Source organism: Echeneis naucrates, chromosome 5, assembly GCF_900963305.1.
Source record: "Echeneis naucrates chromosome 5, fEcheNa1.1, whole genome shotgun sequence".
Lineage (NCBI taxonomy): Eukaryota > Metazoa > Chordata > Actinopteri > Carangiformes > Echeneidae > Echeneis > Echeneis naucrates.
The window spans coordinates 16,854,414-16,877,690 of record NC_042515.1 but is presented as its reverse complement, the minus strand read 5'-3'; the positions used below and the strand labels follow the sequence as shown (position 1 = coordinate 16,877,690).

Sequence of the window (23,277 nt, the reverse complement as noted above, 5' to 3'; positions counted from 1 at the left end):
TTTCCCTGATTACAATATACTGCATCATCCAAACAAGTCATTTTGTGGGTTTCCTTTCGCAAAACAGCCAAACCAAAGTTTGTGTTTTATTCTGTAGTTCATGAAATGCTCAGCACATCGCATTAATACAGGCTGCATATTATACAATTAATGCACTTAAATAAAAAAGGCAACCTACGCATCATTTGCAAACTCATCAACAACACTCCCCTTGTGTGTGCAGAGAGCGCACTTCAATTGCCAATCAATGCACCTTGTCAACTCATGTCATCAGTGAGTTGATTTCCCACCCACTATACTAACTCCAAGTGACAGAGTTCACCAGATGTGACAGTTGGGAAAATACTGTGATTCCTTGGAAGAAATCACTTCTTTTTGTGTTGTTGCTTTGTAATGGTCAAAAGAAAAAAGAAAAGTAACCCTCTATCTTCTGCTGCGTTCGGGCCAACACTGGTTATGATCGCTGTCACTAAAGGCAGTACTCCATCCGTATAAAACATAGTATTTTCACAAAAGATTTACATTTATCACATCTCCTTCGCAGACATAAATAAATGAGATGTAAGGTGTTTCCAAAAGACTGTTATTGGAGTAATACTGTGCATGACAGGTATGATTTCATGAGTTAAGCAAGGACGCAAACAACTCCAGCCTGAATTAAATCTGAAATAATTATCTCCAATATTAGCATTTTTCCCCATCACACTTCACTAACATAATTGTGTGAGTCGTTCTTGCTCAGAAGGAATCAAGTTGTTCATATAATGAAGCTGTATCAATACCAATTATTTGACACTATAAAACTGAGCATTTTTGGTCTAATTTACCGGTTGTAACATTCATGAAAAATTAATGAAAATACAGATTAGCAGCAAAATACTCACAAATCAAGTTCGCAAAAATAAATCTTTTACAGTAAGCAAAACTCAACTACACATGCTGATACAAAATGAGCACAGGTCTGGGATTGGAATGTACAAAATTGGAAACTGAATGACTATGAAGTCCACAAATGTCTTTTCAGTCACAGGAATGAGTAATCTGGTACCAGAAATCAAAACCAAAGCAGAATATAAATAAAGGAAAGAAATAGAAAAGGGACAGCTTACATCTGAGAAGCTATTTGAATTGGTCAAGAAGTTGCCTTAGAGCCTTATAGGTAGTTTATGGTCTCCATAATTAATTCAACGTCTGTATTTAGGAGTGACTGAACTCCTCATCATACTGCAGTGACAAACATCAGGCTAACACTGTTTACTTGTTGACAGGACAGACAGCACCTATTTCAAAAGACAAAATTACACCTATCAAAATGAATTAGCACAAGTCTTTGTCCTGCATGAGGAGGCACAGTGACAGATGAATCAAAAATCAAATGCAAGGCAGCAGAAAAATGTCAGAAGACACACTGTTAGTCAAGGCTTTTGTGGGAATGTCAAGATTCTAGTGGACATTAAAAGAATGTTAGATTGTTTTTTTTTTTTTTTGTATGTTTGTTTGTTTTTTTTAAGAATTGGGTAATTAAAATAGGGGGTAAAACTTCACTGAGGATTGAGTTGATGCTGGAATGACAGAACATGTGCCAAGACAGAGGTCGGTAACCCCTTACATTTAAGAGCCTGCTGAACAGAATCAACAACGTCGTTGAGCCTGTCGAGGCCAGAATGAGGGACAGTACTCCTTATGTGGAGCTACAGCAGCAGTGCACTCTGACATCCGTGTTACAAACACAGTCTTCCAGATAATTGGCTTTCAAAGGTCTCTCCTTAAGTGTCCATTTGTTCACTTATTGTGGCCTCAAAAAATCCAAAGATTACCCTTCCCTGATGTCCAGCTACTTCGCCCTGCATTTTTTCGGCCAACTGCTCTGGTCACCATCCTGCCTGACACACTTCACATGCACAACATTCAAGCACAGTTGAATAACCATCTCCATTTCATCCTCTCACGCATTGACGGGTCTCCAGCGGTCAGCCTCAATGCTATTAATGCTGCTGGACCCATAGGGTCCAGAGGCAACATCATCCAGGTATGCTCCCACCATACGAGAGCTGCCGGGTCCAGACCCATCAATCTGAGTAGATGAGTAAAACAGACCCTGGTCAGTCAGCTCCTTCCTGCCAAGAGTTGTCGCAATGGTGGGAGGAAGGTGGACCTCACTCTCGTCCGGTTCATCCACCTGAGACTTGTAGGAGAACAGGATCTTCGGCTCTGATCTGCGGAAGAGGAAAAAGTGGTAAAGTCAAACAACGTTCAAGTGGTTTAAGTTTAATTATGCAGTGCTCCAGATATTCAGCGTAATTCTCTGTACATACCCAAAGAAGCCTTTAAGAAATGTGACATAGATGAGAGGAGCAAATGTGGAGAAATACAGAAAGGTGGTGACATCCACACAGCTACATCAGAAAAGACACAAGTAATTAGTTCCCTTAAGTAACAGCAAGTTTTTAAACCTGATTAAATATAAGAGCACAATAAAAAGGATGTTCTACAAGGACTTGTTTATGTTCTCATCCTCACACCTGAACTCAAATATTGTTTTAAAAATCATTAACTATAGTTCTGTGGTTAATATATAGTTTATTCAAATATAGTGATACATGCAGCATTCATGAGGATACTAACCAGAGTCCCTCTATTACTCCAGCACATAGCAGAGCACTGCCCAGGCCCTGGACCAGATTCAGTAAAGACAGGATGGCAGCATACACATAAAAACTCCTCTTAGCTTAACAGAGGAAGCAGAACAGAAATTAATGATTTACAGAGAACATGTGATTTGAAATCTAAGGATACATGCAGTACAGAATTACTTTGATCATAGTTCCTTGCATTATATAGTTTAAATGTATGTATTTTAAAGTGTCAAAGCTAATTTCTTTTCTTTGCTGCAATTAAATCGATAACTTACATGGCAGAGATATCCTCTCCCTCAATGGTGTTTTAGGCAAAATCACAATCAAAGAGTATACCTACACAAAGAGATTACATTGTCAATTACAGCCAACAATTACTGGATATCTGCCAAGCATCTTTTTGTTCCAGGTCTGCTGCAGAGCTGAAGGTTACTGACCAGGAAGAAGAAGCAGGAACTGGCCAACCAGAAATGCCGCCCCCCATGACCGTATATGTTGAAGTCCTCAGCGGAGAGGTGACTGTCTGGGTAAAGGATCTCTAGCGTGCCCTGAAAAACAAATAAACTATTTTAATTGAATAAATTAAAGGACAACTTAAAAAAACGACCTGCCATATGATGTCATCATCATATATTCAATTAAAATGTGTGTAATTCTTGTTGTTTGCCATTACCTGTGTGATGGAGTAGGCCAGAGCCAGCACAGCAGTGATGGCCAGCACACGCTTGATACTGGACTTGCTCTCCAGGTGACCTGTTAAATCATGAAAGAGGCTGGACTGAAAAATATTCTATTCAGTCTTCAGTTAGTAAAAGTAAAGTGTATGTTTGGATTTTTACTGCACGTTTGAAAGCCAGGCCGTGTAAAAGGAGACATTATGTGGATTAATGTATAAAGGAGAACTGAAACCAGAGCAGCAAACCAACCGAATGCCAATCCCAAGATGATTACACTGAGCTCAATAGCCAGCAAGAAGAAACGGGTGATTTCCCACAGCACCTAGAGACACAAACATCATGAAAGTCCACTGTGGCAATTGAAAGCAGCTGTGGGTAACACTTCCTGAAACATAACATATGCATAACTTACAACTCAGGCCATGGGCTAGAGGATTATATAATCAGTTGTATTTCTTTCTCTTCAGAAAGTGCAGCTAGGGAAACAATAGGACGATCACTGAACTCCATAGGGACCTGTCTGGTATTCCAGGTATGTAAGCCATGCTTTTAGTTGAAAACCCGAAAGCCCTAGAAAGCTTATTGCACAGCTTCACGGCCCCTGGGTGCTCCGTTAATAGACCTCTGTGTCAGTATTATGGTGAAAAGCTGTAAGCTTTCATTTACTAAAATAAAGAGTAACAAGACAGCATCCACAAAGGTTTTATAAACAACTACATTTAAGTCCAGGGAAGCAAAACAAATAATTGAAATAAATAACTAGGCTATTCAGTAAGGAAAGCTACAGTATAAGCCAATTTTCAGGGTACTGGATATTCCTGAGAATGAAGTGCTATGTTTTCCTATAAAAGGACATTTTTCATTGTAGTTTACAGTAAACAAACATCCTGTTATGAACACAGACATAAATAAACAATGAAATTACAAACTGCCTGCTGTGGTATTCTTGCAAAAATTAGACAAAGTCTAGGGAATGAGAAAAAAAATTTCAAAGCCTATTATTATATTATGCACATCCAGTTATTGATATAAATCTCATAAACTCAATATGTTTTATTACCTTGTAAATGCCTGATGTACAGTACATACAGTTTAAGCAAAAGCCTTAGGGTTAGAGAAATACAAAAGATATACAAAATGAAAATGAAGATCCATCAGTCTGTGTAAGTGTGGCACCATGAGCCACGGTGTTTGAATTTTGCTATTTTGTTTGTTTCGTTTGTTTACTTTTGGATGAATTACTGGAATTAACACAAAGACTTACAAAAACCTCTTCAGTTGTGTTGTTTAAGACTTTCCTTACTTTGTCTATGATGGTGGCAGCACTGGATGCACTAACAGTCATGGATACTATGGCTCGGGTGATTCCAACTGCTGCAACAACAAAAACCTTAAAACAAACAAACAAACAAACAAAACACACACACACACACACAAGCACAAAAAAAACATGCAGAATTAGGGGAGAGGTGTAGCTGACAGCAACGATACACTTTGAAAATTTATGACAAACAATAAGCTGAGTTTCTTTAATGTCTTGCTAAACACTGTAGAGCTGAGACATCCATCTTCATGGTTTTTCTTGTTAGATTGCCATCACTGAAATAATAAACCAAACAGACATATGCAGTACATTTTGGAAGCAAACAGTAAGTCATTGTGCGTTAGAGGAACTAGATTACAGCAGAGCAGTAAACAAGAAAGAACCTTATCAGTAGGTCATTGGACAAGGTCACTTGTCTTTGGGACAAAGTTAGAGGCATTTGCAAAGCAGTCACAACTACAGTGAAATGTCTGTGTCATCATTGTCTTACTATACAGCTTCAAAGACAGATTAGGATGAACACAAACCCTACTGTGAGGCATAATACCAAGCTCCAAATTATATGTGCTCTATATAACATTTTGTGTGTGCCTTACCAGCAGGTAAAAGGTGATGAAGATAGGGCTGGAAGTGAGTCGAATCTTTGCCCTGGCTGAGGGAAGCTTCCACATAAGGAACACAAAGAAGGCTACGTTTGGCACTAGCAGTAAAATGTCCCAGAAACGCACCCTAAGACACACAGGCGATCAACATGAGTATAATGCACAACCTAAAAATAATAATAATAATAATATTAATGTTGTGATGCCAGTAGTAAACACTACACAGCCATTACAGACATTTTCTTTTGTCAGGTGGGCACTCACTTTATTTCCTTTTACATTTCATAACAAGCTATGGCGTTATGTACTGTTTCATGAATTTCAACTGTATCTTTGACAGTATGTGACTGTTTACCTGGAGTCTCCAATGTCCTCATACAGAACCTGCAGACATTTGTGAGGCCTGGTGATGTTGGCTCCAGAATCTGGTTTCCAGGTTGGAAATGCTGATGTGTTCTCCAGAGGTGTGGGAGAAGTACTGCCATTGTATTGAGTAAACGTAACCACAGCTGTCACTGTGGCTAGCATGGTGTCGGAGCCTGCAGAAAAAACAAAAGTCTGATCATGTCAGACTGGGTTGATTGGGAGCCCATTCCTCATATGAGCAAAGGGTGAAAGGCTTTTCCCATTTACAGACAAATCCTTCGTACCAAAACACCTGAGCTGCTTCAGCTACAAGGAGAGATTTAAAAGGATTGCTGGATTTTTGCTCTCTGCACTTTAAGACAAACATTATGTAACAAGGCTGGCTGCTGCACCAGCCCTGTGTGCTTTGGACAGAAGTTTCACACGGTCAAACTAATCTAATCGGATCCCTTTAACATTTACTTCCGACTCTTCGACACCAACAGAAGACGTTTGGACAATGATAACGAGTTGGCTATCATTATTAAGTGACTGGTAACTTTTCCTAATATGTGATTCCCCCGAACACTTCAAATTAGTTTCAGCCCAATAAGGGGAATTTCAGATGCTAGCTTAAGCTGCTACTTCCAGTTTGCTTGCTGTCGTCGGGACATGTGTTGCTTGTAAATTAAACATATATACTTTGATTCATGTAGAGAGAAACACGGCCATCATAGCGGCGCTGCCGCTGAACGTGCCCTGCTATGGTTTCACAGCCGACTGGCTCGGACTGCCATCAAAACAAACGTGATACTAGTCCAAGTGCAATGACGCTGACCAACGTAACGACAGCTACAACTGGTAGGGAAAAAACGTCTTACCTGTTCAAAGATGCAGCGGATGTTGAATGTCTCAGGAGCGATATGTTTTCAGTACATGCTTCACACGCAGTCGTATACTCTGTGGTCGATCGACAAATCAATCACCAACGCGGTCCATTGCGGTGCTGGACAGTTTCGTTGAGAAAATTTCCCCCGTACGGTCAGCTGACACTCACAAAACAAGCCCGGCTGCTCTCGCGAGACTATGACGCGACGTGTATTTTTGAAGGGGTTTACTTGAGGCGAGACAGGTTGCTGCCGTTTTCAAGATTTATTTAAAAGAAAAATACACTTGGTAAAATGACCTTTTCAGTTTTTTATTTCATGCATATAAGGAAGCGTCAAAATATCACCCAACTTTTATCATTTCAGCGGTTTTCCCTTTTGGTTGAAAGTTGCATAATGATTTATTCAGTCTACATAAGGACTTGTTCAACCAATCCAAGTTTTTATGTTCAAGTAGACGAGAAAAGCAGTCACATATTAACACACAAAGCAACCAAAGTAATGGGCTGTAGGCGTCATCACAATGCCTAACTTCTTTGAAACATGGTACCTGAGGAAGGAGGACATCACTCTGTCTTCTATCAAAAAACACCTTTAAATTCTTTCATCACTCGAGTAAAAATGTCTTCCTTTTTATAATATTATTAAATTTTTAAAATGATTTAGCAAGTAAATATTGAACTGTTGAAATGATTATGAATGAATGGTGACACGGCCTTTTGAGTCCCCTGACATCATCCTGTATGCCAGGTGCACCGGTTCAGTCAGGTTAGCCTTAAATGTGTACACATGCGTCTTCCCACTGATGGGGCTGATGTTGAAGAAGCTCAGCCGGTGGGTCTTGAAGCTCAGCTTGATCTGCAGCCTCCGTGACACAGTGGTCTTCTTCAGTGGGACACTGTGACTCTGCTCAAAGGCTGTCAGGAGGTTGTTGAACCACATCAGACACCAGGAGCTCCTGCTGCTTTCCAGAGCGGAGGGCAGCCCGCTACGAGCCAGCTTCCCACTGTAGCACACACCGATGATCCATGGAGAGCCTTCAAGCTCCACCTCCCAGGAGTGATCGCCCTCTGAGAAGCTCTGGGTGCTGAGGACCTGGAAGAAGCTGGTGAACCTCTGGGGAGAGGGTGGGTAGGGCTGTTTGGTAGCACTGAAGGTCACTGTCTTCAAGTCTTCTGACAGAATAAGATTTGGGTGGGCTGTTTCTGGGTCAAAGGTCACCTCTGAGGGATTGAGGATGTTCTTAAGGGAGCGCTGAACCTCTCCAAATCTATCCCTCAGTTCACTGTTCATGGTTTCCAGCTTGGGACACACTTGCGCAAAGCTGACCTTTGATTCAGCATGGTCTTCCTCTTCTGCTAATGTTTGTGCCATTAACTCCACAATGTGCGGTTGTAGGCTCTGGAGCTCGCTGCTGAATGCAGCATCATCTTCCTCAGTCAACATGGACTCTGCTCGGAGTGTAGCTTGCCTCAGCTGCCTGGTCAGTTCAGAGGCTTGACTGACCCGGCTGTCTAGAGTGGCCTCCCCTGGACCTAACTCTTCTTCAATCATTTGCATGACCTGCTGACTGTAGCACTGTGACAAATCATTTATCTGCCCCAACAGCCTGGATACTTTCTCCCTCAGCTGAGCATTGGCAGTGGTCAGCTCTAACTCCCGCCCCTTCTCTCTCTTCAGAACAACCTCTGCCATCTCCAACTTCAGGTTCAACTCAGTGATTTGAGATGCCAGTCTAAATTTAGGTTCATCCATTTCCGTTTTGCTTTTCCCACTGCTTTGTTCCAAAGAAAATGGGCAGTGAGTGTAAGCAGAAGCAGTTTGTAAACCGACTTTTGCCCTGCCTTCTTCACACATCTCCTGGCTCTTTTTAGCTGTGCTTAATTCCTGCTGGTAGCTAGTGTTGAATTCATCTGTGAGTGAGCTCTCATGTCGCCTGTGTGCTGCATGGGTGACTTCAGCTGGAGAGGTGGAGGTGATTTTCCCATCGGCTTTGTAGATATCTACCATGCAGCACATTTTGAGGTTTTTCTCAGTGGCTGTGGGTCCCTGATATACTTTATGGCATTCAGGGCAGCTGTGCTGGTCAAGACCTTCACCCATGGTCTGAAGGCAGACCAAGCAATAGGTATGACCACAGGGGAGAGAAACTGGCTCAGAAAAGATCTTCAGGCAGATTGGGCAGGTAAGATCTATATCCAAAATTTCTGGAAGATTCTTCTTAGAAAGGTTCCCTTCAGTCTCACTCACAGCCATGGTGGCAGGTGCTGGATAAAAACAAACAAGTTGTCAAAGCTCAGAAATATAAAATAGCTGTTTTACATAAAAAATACTGTATTAACTATATAACTATCCCTTCACGGAAAAAAGAGGAAAAAAATCAATTTCTTCATAATTTCTAAATATTTGATTGTGTTCTCTGTGAATTTACACCTGCACTAGGTAAACAACTCACAGGGACGTGAAGGAACAAATTATGGGCCATGTGTTGGATATGTTCCAAATGACCGTATAAAGGCCGGAGCCGATTGCATTACATTATGGGGGATTGTTTGTTTTGTTTGTTTCAAAATTTGTAACTTCAATTTTTAGAAAAAAAATATATCAGCTGAACATATAAAGGCAAGGAAAACAAAGCAGGGCAGGCGGAAACGATTTCTGCGTCAACAATTTTGTTTACATGCGTAGTTCAGTTTCGGTTTCCAGTGAAGAGGATCTTGTGCACGTTGCTTTCAGCTTTCACTTCGCTTCACTTAAGTGGCCTATGTTCAAGACCAGAGGGACCCTTAACACAAGCCGGCTTTCAATTAATCTGTCTTTTTAAACAGACACATTCGTATTCTTAAAACTTGTATGCAACACTACACGCACCGCGCGTAATTTTGCGCACGGTTCATTTCTACATTTGCGTATTTATTTTTCCCACAAAGGATTAAATATAAGTAAGGGGGCCCGCCATTAAAATTACACACAACAGCTTCAAGGACTTACCTGACAGTCTTGTGTGGAGTCGTCCGGTTCAGCACGGAGTCAGTTCAACTCTGTGACGCAGAGATCCGAGGCCGGCCCGTCCACGCCTCTCTTCAGCAGCACTTCGCTCATGGCTCTGACATGTGTCATACCCCCAGCACAGGTGTCTCACCATTTTAACATTTTGGTTAAATCACTATTTCTCATTTTTTCTTCATAATTACCTTATTTATGTCGGCAACTGGAAATTAAAGTGCAAATACATGACATTAAAAGAACAATCACTCATTTCTCACTGGAAGGCAAAGCAAACAGAGGCACTTTTAATTCAATTTATATTCCTTTATATTTATTTTTTCAACATAAATGCCTCTCTGTGCAGTTGTATGGTGAAAGATATGCAAAAATAATAAATATAACAGTGTCATTCTAATATTAAGGCACAGCATCAAGCCAAATCACTCACATCTGAAGCAAAAGCCACTATCAGTCTGACCCATCTACCTGTTCATGTAGTGTGCAAACATTTCGACACTTGGTGGAGTACCTCTAAGGAAGACGTGAAATGATCACGATGATTATCCTGTGCTCAGGTCCATATAACAATTCTGTTCCATCAGCACTCATAGTGTCATAGTTTAGCTTTGACTTATATCCTGTTGGGTACTATCCAGAGCTCGAAAGAGCGGATATGATTGAAAACACTAAGTCTCAATGCTTAACATTGATCGGGGCAAATTCCAGCCATCTTGTACTTATTTGGGTCAAAGTCAGTTCTCGACACATTCAGTCCTTGTAAATACACAGAGACACAAACTTTAAAATAAAATGTTTGAAGAAAAAGGGAAAACATGTTTGCCTGGTAACTGTGAGTGTCCAGGTCTGCTACAGTTGGTCACATTATGGTAATTAAGTTAAAGTGGTGAGAGATTTTCCAGGTCTGTCACAAAAAGCAGGCAACAGTTGTTACATAGTTTTGGCATTTGCGGGAATTTAGGCATCAGTAATACACCTAATTTTCTCTATTTATGCACAGATATAATTTTTGGTCCAACATTTGGAGCAGAAATGTTGCGCTTTTGAGCTAATACAGTACTTAAATTCATGTTTGGAATGACTATGACACTGGTACACACAGCAACAAAAAAATTGAAACCATCGAAAGAGCTACTCATTTGTGTGTGCGCTTTAGAATCTGTGTGATGTCAGTGTTGATGTACTGTGATTAGTGCATGGTTTATGTGCTTATTTTGAAATGCTGTTTCCTCGTTCCTCATTTGGCTGTCTTTGGGCGGAGCGTAAAAGGCAACATTTGCCTGTTCCAGTTTATCCACAGGCTCATAACACCGGCTCTACAGTTGGCAGGTCTATCAAAGGCAGTAATCAGGCATGCTGGGAAAAATCATTTGAAATGCCTTTCTGGGAAATAAGAAACAGAGAAAGAAGAGTATATGTGTTTATGTGCCTGGCTCTACGGGGGTTTCGCTGTGTGGGTGTGTGTCTAAAGTAGTGATTCGAGGTCCAGTTCTGGCAACGGCTGCTTCCAATAGGAGAAACTGCTGTAATCAGGACAGGCAAAAGCAGAGGATGCATTTCCTTCAGCGCAAAGCAGAGGGAAGAAATGCTCCACCAATTCACTGAGGTGGCTGTACCTGGAAAAACACACATACACACAATCCCACATACGACCTGAACTTAGTGTGATCACTTCATGTAATATTCTTTTATCACCACATTCTGTTGAACACTTACGAGGATTTGTTGCCTTTAGTCTTCTCCTGGATAAGCTCCCCTTTTGGGTTGACAGTGAATATCCTGGTGTCAGGCACTCCAACCTGCTTATAGGCATAAGCGTCCTGAAAATTGGAAGACAGAAGCTTAATACAGTCACAGAGAGGACTTTCAACCCTGCACTATGTACACTAAAAGGATTTTTTGTCTGTTATAGCACTCATCCACGTTATAAACTGTTAGTCAGCGTTTACTTCATATTAGCAACCACGCCCCAGACTCAACATTCGCATTGTTGCAGCATCATTTCTTCCTGCTGCAGTGAAGGCATGGAGGTGTGCCATGAAACAATAGCCATGTGCCTTTTTCATAAAATATAAGATTTCATGTGATACAAAAAACAAGTTTTTTTGCAGAGGCTACAATTACCAGTCTATGATTCTACAAGGAAAACAGGGCCTTGAAATAGACTTGCTGCTGAAGTCGACTGTCAAGGCAGCATTGCTTACGTTTGACCTGTTGCCGAAAGCTGCATAGAAAGGCTGACGTTGTGGGTTGAACAGGTCCCTGATGTCGCTGAGACAGGCAATTTTAAACACTTCTGGCTTCTTCTCAATCACCTCTCTGCAAAGTTTAGGACAGACAGTTAGAAATCAAAAGTCTGCAATCTGTTCAAATGTTTCTCTCACTCACATTTAAACATTTTGTTCAGTGTAATAGCTGCGTATGATCTATACCGACCTACTCCCCTATCCAGCATTACTGACTATTCATGGGCTTATTTAATGAGGTATTCAATGAAGAAACAGGAGCAGTAACCTCTCTCAACTTCTTAATTACTGTGAACCAGAACAATCTATGGTATAAATACCAGCTGGGCTGGACACTGGCTGTGAATTAGTTCAGGAGGAGATATTTTTTTCTACCTGTGTAGTGCTGAAAAGAGGCTGCTCGGAGCCAGTAGAACAGGGCCTTTAGGAAGGACAGTGCCTCTGTCATTGACCCATTGCAGATAGTCCTTAGTGATGGCAGCCATACCTATAGCCCTTGCTGAACAATACAGGAACTTGTAGCCATTTCTGCAAGGACAGAAACAAACATTTGTATTTTACCTCTACGAAATGAAATAAGATAAATGACTTTTTAAAATTTCTTGTATTTGAGCAGACCTGCAGTATTAAGCTCTACTTGTTCCGACGCATATGTGGTGTGTCAAGTTTCACCAGATTTTGTGACAAAAGATTAGCACTTCAAATATAATTCAGTCTTTTTTCAATTAACTAAACAGCTGGACTCTTTTTAACAAGCAGGGAAACACGTGGCAATGCAGATTAGACAGTCAGCTGCATGAAGAATGATATCAGAATGAAAAGCAGGAGAGCTGAGCTCAGAACTGTTTTTGCTCATAATGGTGCAACTATTGTGAAGTGAACATGTAGTAAAACGATATGGTAGATTAGACGAGAGAGCAGAATAGAAAGCCTATTAAAGAAGGCGTTTTTTCATCTTTATTTGCTAGTAATTTTTTTCTGGAGCTTAACATACTGGTGTATTTTGTGGTAGAGTCTGGCGATGCCTTTGTGTGTCCAGTCTTTTCCAAACTGAGGCAGAATATGGCCCAGAGCATCAGACCTGCAAGTGACAGGAAGACAGAGAGAAGCTTTACTGTCTGTCCCATGTGGTGAGAGAAATTAGTCTTTCACAGTGAAGTGAAGGCTTCTCATGCATTGTTACTATTTCAATTCATACTGTGCATCATTCTTATCAAGCAGGAAGTCTCTGTGAATTGGAGGGCTGTCTTTACTTGGTGATGGTGCCATCTATGTCTGATATGATGACTCTGTCGTCCCAGTTCCACAGGTAGATGGCAGCCTCACAGCGACAGGTGCCTTGGTATTGTGTGGTCACACTGAACACAACCTTGTTGGCTCCCTCACGCAGCTTTAGATGCTCCTGAATGTATAGGAGAGAGATAGCTGATGGTTAATTGCTTTTCAAACCTCAAAATATTTTTGATGGCAGAAGAAAATGTATTTTGTTGCGATGTGGGCATGAATGCATCTTTTACTATTTGTTTAGAGGTCAGACGTAACGATTTGCGGTACATCTGGCTGATACACTGGGTGGCACTGAGGGTTTCTATTGATTGGCTGGAAGGAAGGATGGCTTCTCTGCCTAGCCCCGCTGCTTCATCACTGTCGATGTCATCCAGTGTGCCTCTGTAAATAAATTAATTTAGTTATTCATCCATCCATCCATCTTCTACCGTTTTTCTGTTCGGGGTCGCGGGTGGTGCTGGAGCCAATCCTTCTAGTTATTTGTACTTAAAAATTAAAACAATGCCTGGATAGTGTGGATAAGTTATCTGGTATCTTAGGCTGAACTGAATTAAATGTTGACAGAGCTACACATAATCTATCATCATTAACAATTAATAGACAAATGTGCCACGACAATTGTTTTTGAGAATGTGGTATTTCTTGAGTGATGTACTACCACTCTGGCGTACCCTGGAGGCCCAAAAGTAAATTACATTATTATGATGCTATAATTAATTTAGAAAATGTCTTCTTTCAATTCAAAACTAAAAATAAAACGAGAATAATTGAAAGCTAACTAAATTAATTTTAGTTTGGTGGTATCTCTAAGAAATGGTTTGGCAACCACATTGAGATACATCAGAAAATAATATGCAATGCCCCAAAAGCACAATACTGTTCTCTATAAAGTTTTATATATAATATTTGGATGAAACTAAGAGAAAATGACAATGTGCAAGAAATTACCACAAATTCCCTGATGTACAACTCTCTTTTGTTCCTGCTTGCACTTATATTTACATTCTTTAATAATATTTATAATAATCAGAATATGTAGATATTATCACTATATGTAGATAGTGGGCAGCACAGTGGTTAGTGCTGTTGCCTCACAATAAGAAGGTCATGGGTTCAGTTCCTGGCCTGGGTCCTTTCTGTGCAGAGTTTGCATGTTCTTCCCTTGCTTGCGTGGATTTCCTCCGAATACTCTGGTTTCCTCCCATCGTGCAAAGACATCATGTTTGGGTTAATTGGTGACTCTGAATTGTGAGTGTGTTGGCCCTGTGATGGACTGGCAACCTGTCCAGGGTGTACCCTGCTCTTGCCCAATGTTAGCTTGGATTGGCTCCAGCATCCAGCAACCCGGAAACAGATGAATGAAAGTTCATTTATGAACTTTATAACAGCCCATCAAACCAAATACAAAAGAATAAAGATATACTGCCAATGCTACTTTTTCCAGCAAGCAGACTGAATGCACTTAAGTATACTGACAGTAGAAGCACTTTGGAGTAGTTGTGGATAAACAGCAGCTGCTGTTTAAACTTGTTGATACAGAACATACAAGAACATGCATATTTATTGAAGTGACTTACTTTACTGTTGATGAAACGCTGGCCAGTGGCTGCTCTTGTTCCTCTTTATTTTTCTGTTGAAAAACAAGAAGTTTCATTATCAAAGTTTTAAGACCACACAGAGACTTCTGATCATACAGTTGCTTATGATCTCATCCCATACTTTGATATTTACCAGCTTCAGTTCTCTGTAGACCAGCACTAGTTAACAAGGCCACTCAATGAATGGATTGTTTTGTTTTGTTATTCATAATAGTCACAAAATAGTTGTGATTCATGCTTCATTTCACAACTTTATGAATACTACTTAATCTACCTGACTGTTGTCCATGTCTCTTCTCCTCCAGGAGAACCACCAGCGCCCAGACTTTTTGGGCATCTTGTCCTTCACCAGTCGTTCTATTGTACTCTATATAACACACAAACAAGCCAAAAAGGGTGATGATCGTGTTAATCTTGTCAATGTAATCATTTCCTAACTAAAATCTAATTCCTTAAAGTATATAATAATAAAAATAAACTAAGTGGAAACATTATTGTGGTCAGGCTTAAGTTATTGTCAAAAGAATAAAATACCTTGGGTAAGTTTTTCTGGAAAGTTGTCATTGACAGGACCATTGGAGCAGCTACTGCCCAGTTATAATAGCTGTGGAAAAGGAACGATAGCAGGATATAAATTCAGTGAGGAGGACAATTTGAGCCTATCTGGACACACAAAGGTAAATGGGAAATTTTCCATAATTATTTTGATCTTACTTGGAATTGATGCAAATGACAAGGCTTGGATCCTCAATGATACCTGGGTTGGTGGCGAAATCTTGGTATGTCACAATGTTCTTCATAAACCTTTCTAAGGGGAAAGCAAAAGGGTTATGGTTAGGGTGACACAGTGACTGATATAACTCCACCACAGGAGTCTGGCCAGTCCTGTTTGCAAAGACAGAATGATTAACTAATTTACCCTTGGTAATTTGGCTTGTGTCACCCTCTTGTCCACAGAGGGACATACTGATATCCATGCTGTAGGAGGTGGAATCTGACAAGTACTCTGTTCCACTGTCCATGGCCCCGCTGCCCACTGACTGAGGTGACTGACTCCCAGAGCATGAGCCCTGCTCTGCGCCATGCTGAGACGTTCCCTCTGTCTCACTGCAGGGACACCATGCAAAGTTATTTATTTAGTTAGTTACTTATTTATTTATTATTTCAATTATTGTAGATAACAAAGAAGAAACCATAGAATATTTATTTAATTCGTAAGGTTACAAAAGGCCTGGGGTCTCTCTGTGCAGAGTTTGTATGTTCCCCCTGTGCCTGTGTAGGTTTCCTCCCACTGGCAAAAGACATCATGTTTGGGTTAACTGGTGACTCTAAATTGTCTGTAGGTCTGAGTGTGAGTGCGATTGTGAGTGGTTGTTTGTCTGTCTCTGTGTGTTGGCCCTGTGATGGACTGGTGACCTGTCCAGGGTGTAGCCCACTCTCCAACACCCCGGAAACAGAAAAGCGGTAGAAAATGGATGGATGGACAAAAACGCTTTCTTTTTCACAAAATTGTTTCCAGGATTATTACAAATGAGCCCCTTTTTGTGCATTTTGGGAGGAATATCCATCTGCACATTCTTACCTCTTGGGGAAGTAGAGCGCAGCAACTTCTGGGTTCAGTGAGGTCAGATCATCTAAGTAAATATCGGTAGGTCCTAAGTGGTGATTTCGTTTTCCTATGGTAGAAAGACACAGAAAGACATTTGGCAAACTGTGACATAAACTGACATAAACACAGATGTATGTTTTTTGTCTAAAATAAGTCACAAGTATCCTTAATTGAAACGACAAATACCTTTTTTCTTTCCCTGTTGCTCCACTTTGGTAGATGCCTCAGATAAGTTTGTTGACTCCTCTGCAGTTGTCCAGCTGGCCCCGCTGTCTCCCACTTCAGTCTTTGATGCTGTTCTATTAGTCAGAGAACCTCCATTTGACCTATCCATTACACCAGGCCTTGTGTCATCTTCCCCTCCCTCAGCACAGGGGTCTATCCCACTGTCTCCCTCGCTGACAGGGGCACTACTGCTCAGACCCTGTTCACTTTGCTCAGGTGAAGCACCCTGCTGTTGCAGATTTGATGATTCAATACTACCTTGAGTTGTTGTATCTGTAGAGTCATCACTGTTTTTGGGTTCTTTCTGGTTGTTGTCTGGTTTGTTCACAGTGACAAGAGTGATTCCACTATCACTATCAGTGTTGTTATCCTGAACACTGACTGCACTCTCTTTGCTATCAAGGGAATGAGTGTAATTGTTAAAACCAGCAGAATAAGAGGGTGACCCTCTGTTCTCCCCTTCCCTTGAATCCGCATCAGTCATCACTGATGATGCACAAGATTTGAAGATGTCAGTAGGGGTAGAATGGGCAATGTGAGGGTTTCCATTTGGTAAATGGGTGGTTTGCATGGCCTGGCTTCCTTGGTCTAGGGATTGAGTCCTGGGTTGTGGTCTGACAACTGTTACACTGCTTACTCTGCCACAGCATATGACAGGCTCCAAGCCCATATCAAATGAGTCCTGTCTCTCAATGGTGCGGAAGTGGGAACAGCCAGAATGGGAGATGTGCTGCAACTCCATTGGTTTCTTCTCTGATTGACACAGCTGTAGGAGGGAGGGCAAAAAGACCTAGTTGAGAATGTGTGTCAGCGTTACAATGTAAAACCTTCATCATTTATAACAGCACAGGTAGAAAGAGACATGTCTAGGTCTGCGTGTGTAAGTGTGGTTTTTGTCTTACTGTTGGAAAACCTCCCCAGTTCCACTGTATCTGAGGCCCAAGAGACTCTTGGGGTCGCACCAGCAGCTCAGAGTCACTCTTAGGAGAGGATGGCCGGCTGTAAAACACACTGCTGTGAGGGAGAGATATAAGAAAAGCTGTCAAAACTATAAGGAGAGTATGAGCTCATATTAAAAAAAAAAAAAAACAAACCCAACAACAACAACAACACTGATTTCCAAACAGGTGCAGGTGGGTCAATACAAACAAAGAAATAAATGAATTCAGAGTAAAAATGGACCTTCCCCACCTTTCTGAGTGTGACCTCTCTCCATCTGAGTGAGGATGAGGATCTCTAGTTTCTGTGGTCTCCAGCTCCCCATTTGGCTCCTCAGACAGCGAGTAATACACTGATTTACTTTTAGAGAAACAAGAAGATTTTTTTATTTTAACTACTGTGCTAACGTTGAAGCCAAGAATCAACATTTTAGTTCAGAGCCCTATGCAATTTGAAGCTGCTTTGTGCTGCTTGTTTTGTTCTGGCAGGAGATGTCCTTTACAGAATGACATGTTATAATACTCTGACATCTTTCCCAATGCTTGAAACAGTCAGCAGTGATTGCAAACGCAATTAAAGTGTCCTGCTTCAAACACATCATTGCATTTGTAATACGTAATATGATCTGATGTTTAAAACAACAGAGAGAATTCAGGACACTGCAGAGTTAAGGGACAGATGATGCAACGAGGTCTGGTGTTCTGGTGTTTTTATGCCTCAATGTGCCAGTGGTTGCTGATAGTGACATAGATATCATGAAGATGAGATGCAGGACATATGATATGATTTCCTCTTCAGTTAAAGCCAGGTAGAAACCGTTAATTCATGGACAGTTTTCAGCTCCTTTTCAAGAACTTTTAATTTTCTTACGAGGTGTTTTCAAAGTAAGATTAACATGAAGCCCTTTACTGTCTGATAAAGGATAAGCTCATAATCCAATACATCAAAAAGAATAAAGAATTAAGAAATTAAAAAATACTGACCAGACATGTAATTGAGAGACAAACTCTTCTTGTCCAGGACTCTCTTGTGCCACTTGACTAGTTTCTCCTCTCTCCCACTCCTTCTCTCTTTCTCTCTCATCTGATGAAGAATTGTCGTCTCTCAGGTGACTACCAGAGCGCATGCGTTTGTGGCGCCGTTTCTTCTTCCGGGTCCCAGACCCATACACGGAAGACCCCTCGAGATTCTCCTCTATGTCCTCAGGGAGCTCAAGAGGAATTGGGGAGGTGCACAGATGGGCTGGGACCTGGGACTGAGGGGGATAAAAAGAAAAATGTGTGTAAAGAACTGCATGCAGCTGAAATGTCAAAATCATTCATTCGCAAAGATAAAACAAATGGCCATTCAAGTTGAGCCTCACCTCCATATTTTCATTTTCTTCCACAAAAAAAGCTTCTCCATTGTCTCCCAGCTTCATGCGCAGGTCAACAGATTCACCATTGATCTCAATGTCCACCTAAAACCACAGCAATAATCATATGTTTCCAAAATCAAACAGTCCTTGAAGCAACAGAAACAAGACTTTAGCAAAACTCACAATTTTCTCCTTGGAGCGCAGCACACCAAGCTTGCCAAAGCGGACATGAAAAGGTGAACACTGGAAAGATCCATCAGGTTGTCGAACCACAATGACATCGATCCCTCCTGTGAGAGTGGCAGGATTCAGGCCACGATACAGCTCCTTCACTGTCACAAACACTGTCTCTGCTAACTGACCCACAATATTCATTGTTTGGGACTGAAAACAAAAAAACAAGAAACAAGAACAGTGAGGCGTGCTGGCTTGACACAGAGAGAAAAGGTACCTGCATTCAGTATTTTTGTGGCAGTTCAATCCTTAATTATTTCCTTTTTTTTTATAAGCAATGCTGAGAATAGATGACTTAAGACATATTTAAAAATGACATATGGGCTAATGGACTAAAAGGCAACGACTGAAGTCATGCAAAAAGTGGTTTCAGAGAGTCAAGAGGTCAAGACACTTTGCTAGAAGCAACAAACACCACCACATGGCCTGGATCAACATGGTTAGACCAGTAGGGACAAGTATGTTAAAAGGCCTTCCTAGCCCCATGACAGAGTCTCTTCAACAAAATACCATCAAGACCCAATAATTTCAAATATTATTTCTAAATTAGGAAAGGAATCTCTAGAGGGAATATTTTGCTTCTGCGGCAAATCAAAGGCATAAAGTGGAAGCTGGGGGGGAATCGTCACTGTCATTGTACTACTTGAATTAAATTTCAAGTATAAACAAAGCCCACACCTGACAGTTATGTATCATGTAACACACTGCTACAAAATGAATGAAACCTGACTCAAGCAACATTTATCAACATTATCAATTTAATATCTTACCCACAGAGAGGGATGCAGATGTCCCTTCCCAACCAGGCTGTGCTCCCTTGACCTCCCCTCTGCCATACAGCACTACTGTAAAGGCTTTTCCCACCAAAGGAGCTCTGGAAGTTGTACCTCCATTTCCACCAGAGGAACCTGGCAGCTCCAATCCACGTAAAACTCAGCTGCCTCTCAAGGCTCAACCTTCGTAACCCACAAGCACGATTGTTCACAACAGTAAGGCTATAGTTTGCTAATTATGGCCACAAAAGTTTGTATGGTTGATGCTGCTAAGTTTAATTAGGTCATTTCTTATCGGAGATGACAGCACCCTAGTCCCCTCTGTTCTGAGCTTAGATTTAAAATATAGCAATCTATGAGAGAGTCCTAGTATATTCACACACTAACGCTCCTTCTATCACTAACTATACATACACACCTTCCTGTCATGCTGAATTCATACTTCCCCACTTGCACTGCACATGAAAGCCAGACCAGCAGTTTCTGAAAGGCCTGGATGGGCTATTCAAACACGTTTGGCATGAAAACACACACACACACACACACACACACACACACACACACACACACACACACATTGATGGACAAATGATGGACAACACTCTTTCTGGGCTTGACTACAACTCTCTAGGTCATCAAAGATGAAGGGAGTCTCTGGCAGTTGTGCTCTGACAGTAGTGGAAAATCCTTAAACCTGGCTAACTTTGGAGGAATTACAAAAAATAACTTGAAGATTTTAATGGGTATCACTGCCAGTGATCTATAGAAGAGAACAGAAGGGTAGGCCTGAATATAAAAATCATGTCTAACCAAAGAGAGAAGACATAATAATAGATGTAGCTAATTAGCCTTGCCATTTAGTTGGGGGGGGGGGGGGAATGACTGTCTGGTCAATTATGTAACTGATCCAACTGTGCAATGTAATGAATGAGTGTGAAGAGAAGCCTCAGATGTTTATTACCACTTTCTGTGCCAATTCAGACATTTCTAAATGTATATACTTTACAATGATGCCATGATGAAATTAACTGCTCAGTTCTGTTTTCATAGCAGGAAGACCGAAGCTTAGCGCAAACAATGGTAGTAAAAATATACTGAGATGACAAAAGAGAAAGATGGGGGTTCATACTAATGTACAAGGACTCAATCTGTGTGGCTTTTTAAATATCTATTTATCTGTATTTGTGTTTTTAATGAATGACCAGGGTGTTTAAAAAAATTTAAGTGACAATTGCAATCTCTGCAAGCCCATCTTCAGAACAATATTCAATTTAAAATGATATCAAATCCTTAATGAGGTTCTGAACAGTGAATAAGAATATGTTTGCTTTCATTATCTTGATTAAATCCCAACATGATCCTCCCCCAGGACTTTAAATGGATTTCTTATCAAATAATTTAGTGATCACAACTGGACACCCGGACCCTCCGCACTGAGTCACATGTTGGTCGTGTTTGTTAATGTTCAGTGAGCAGGGAAGGCTGTCTTGGCTTGTCCTGACCTTTACCCCAATGAAGACAAGGACACTTCGTCCTCTCCTACTGAGATTTGGAATTAAAAACAAACAAATAACGAGGCTCGGTTGGTTTTAGTCACCTACATGTTTACGTTTGGTTGGCGTGTATACTTAAAGTAGGCCACAAAGTGTAATAACCTCCGGAAAGGTTTGACGCCTTCTGTTCACCGTGCATCACAATGCAGCCAATGAAACGAGGTGGAGACACGTTCACCTTTAACCAGCAAACACACTGATTTCCTCCACGGCCCATAAAAAGAGTAAAGCTGATCTTATACTCCATTTTATCGCCGACAGTTCGTAACTTCATTAAGGATTTGATCGGCGGCGTTCAAACATCTGCATGACTCGTCTGAAAACGCCGCTTTAAGTTACAGGAAGTAGACATTTTGGCATGACTCTTCCTTCCCGGTAACTGCGACTACTTAACAAGTTGTTGACAGTCTAAAAAGTTTCGGGGAGTTTCTTGTTCCCGTGTCAGCGGGTGTTTGAGCAGCTTACCTGTCGGTCAGCTCTTCAGACGCAGACAACAACAGACCTCCGGGCCACTTCCTCCCACACTGCGCCTGCGCAGAACTCCGGACACTTAGCCAATCAGCGGCCAGGAGAAGACTCGTCGACCTGCTCGTATATTTATCTGTAAATAGAAGATAATGCAAGTTTTTTAATCTTTACCTTGTCAGCGTTGAATATGAAACAAGGCAACGGCAGTCACAAAAATTAAATAAAATAAAATTAACTAATATATATATATATATATAAACATTCACATGATACAATTTAATGGCACAAAGCGATTTTAGCTGATTGCTACTGTCTTAAAAAAAAAAAAAGCATCTCAGTGATTATGATATTGAATCACTTACCAGGGCATTGATATCTTTATTCTGGCCTTGATATAATTTAGTTAAGTCCAAAGCACAATGAAATATTTAAGCATGGTAAGGCTATAATAAGACTGAGACACTTTCATGTTTGAGCATATTATGGACTGCATGACCTTATATGTACCTCAAAGCTTCATGTGTGTACAGTCTGACTGAACATTTTTATGGTCCTTCCTACATCATTTGTGTCCTCATCATCATTCATCGAAAGGTTTCCAGTGTTTTAGAAATGATAACTAGTTAGGCCCAGTGGAGGGCATCACTGCACCTACACAGAAACACATTAAAGAGAGACGCCGCGTTTTGGTGCTTGAATGCTTCCATTCATGCTCTTTATCCGTGTTGTTCATTTTTTAATCCCAACTAAAGAAAGGATGTATTTTATTATTTATGTTAATATGTTACATTGTCTAATATGTATTCCTACAACACACTAAGAAAAATAATAATTTCAAGACAGAACCATGGAAGTGTGTAATAAATGTAATATGTAAATTGAGTCATAAGTATTCAGAGAGCTGAGAGCTTTTACCAGAGAATGCTGAAAATACTAAGTGTTCATTTTACAATTAAAGATAGAGTGGGTGCGGAAAGTATTCAGACCCCCACACTTTGTATATTTAACTCAGGTGCTGTCCGTTTCTTCAGATCATCCTTGAGATGGTTCTACACCTTCATTGGAGTCCAGATGTGTTTAATGAAATTGATTGACCTTGCAGCTCACAGTGCACATCAGCACAAATGAAAATCATGAGATTGAAGGAACTGCCCGAAGCACCCAGACACAGGATTGTGGCAAGGCACAGATCTGGCCAAGGTTACAAAACAATTTCTGCTGCACTTAAGGTTCCAGAGAGCACAGTGGCCTCCATAATCCTCAAATGGAAGACGTTTGGGATGACCAAAACTCTTCCTAGAGCTGGCCAAACGGAGTAATCAGGGGAGAAGAGCCTTGGTGAGAGAGGTAAAGAAGAACCCCAAGATCGCTGTGGCTGAGCTCCAGAGATGCAGTGGGGAGATGGGAGAAAGGCCCTCCACCAGTTGGGGCTTTATGACATAGTGGCCCGAAAGAAGCCTCTCCTTAGAGTTTGACAAAAACAAAGTAAAAAAAAAACAACACATGAAGGA

The 23,277-nt window shown here is 41.0% G+C and overlaps 3 protein-coding genes across 4 annotated transcripts; all 3 read right to left on the bottom strand.

Moving 5' to 3' along the window:
- Positions 1–73: 73 nt before the first annotated feature.
- tpra1 (transmembrane protein, adipocyte asscociated 1) lies at positions 74–6,626 on the bottom strand. Its single transcript, XM_029501928.1, has 11 exons — positions 6,466–6,626; positions 5,595–5,778; positions 5,234–5,366; positions 4,617–4,703; positions 3,563–3,635; positions 3,310–3,389; positions 3,074–3,184; positions 2,912–2,972; positions 2,626–2,728; positions 2,316–2,396; positions 74–2,216 (listed from the first exon to the last, which is right to left on the bottom strand). Exons 2-11 carry the CDS (start codon positions 5,765–5,767, stop codon positions 1,946–1,948), a joined length of 1,173 nt encoding a protein of 390 aa, XP_029357788.1. The 5' UTR covers positions 5,768–5,778; positions 6,466–6,626; the 3' UTR covers positions 74–1,945.
- A 95-nt stretch (positions 6,627–6,721) lies between these two features.
- On the bottom strand, positions 6,722–9,580 carry trim107 (tripartite motif containing 107). Of its 2 annotated transcripts, XM_029502652.1 has the most exons (3): positions 9,463–9,580; positions 8,489–8,738; positions 6,722–8,368 (listed from the first exon to the last, which is right to left on the bottom strand). In XM_029502652.1, the coding sequence occupies exons 2-3, from the start codon at positions 8,725–8,727 to the stop codon at positions 7,165–7,167; spliced, it is 1,443 nt and encodes a 480-aa protein (XP_029358512.1). In that variant the 5' UTR covers positions 8,728–8,738; positions 9,463–9,580; the 3' UTR covers positions 6,722–7,164. The 2 variants fall into 2 exon arrangements, with proteins under 2 accessions (XP_029358512.1, XP_029358511.1); XM_029502651.1 differs by having other exon boundaries at positions 6,722–8,738.
- Positions 9,581–9,774: 194 nt separating this feature from the next.
- Positions 9,775–21,880, bottom strand: LOC115043243 (phosphatidate phosphatase LPIN2). The gene is made up of 20 exons (XM_029501532.1): positions 21,764–21,880; positions 18,922–19,122; positions 18,745–18,840; positions 18,365–18,636; positions 17,634–17,741; positions 17,345–17,456; positions 16,404–17,208; positions 16,191–16,284; positions 15,528–15,715; positions 15,323–15,416; positions 15,143–15,212; positions 14,883–14,975; positions 14,588–14,640; positions 13,241–13,391; positions 12,977–13,125; positions 12,718–12,804; positions 12,099–12,251; positions 11,682–11,796; positions 11,194–11,297; positions 9,775–11,093 (listed from the first exon to the last, which is right to left on the bottom strand). Exons 2-20 carry the CDS (start codon positions 19,111–19,113, stop codon positions 10,943–10,945), a joined length of 3,087 nt encoding a protein of 1,028 aa, XP_029357392.1. The 5' UTR covers positions 19,114–19,122; positions 21,764–21,880; the 3' UTR covers positions 9,775–10,942.
- Between the last annotated feature and the right edge of the window lie 1,397 nt (positions 21,881–23,277).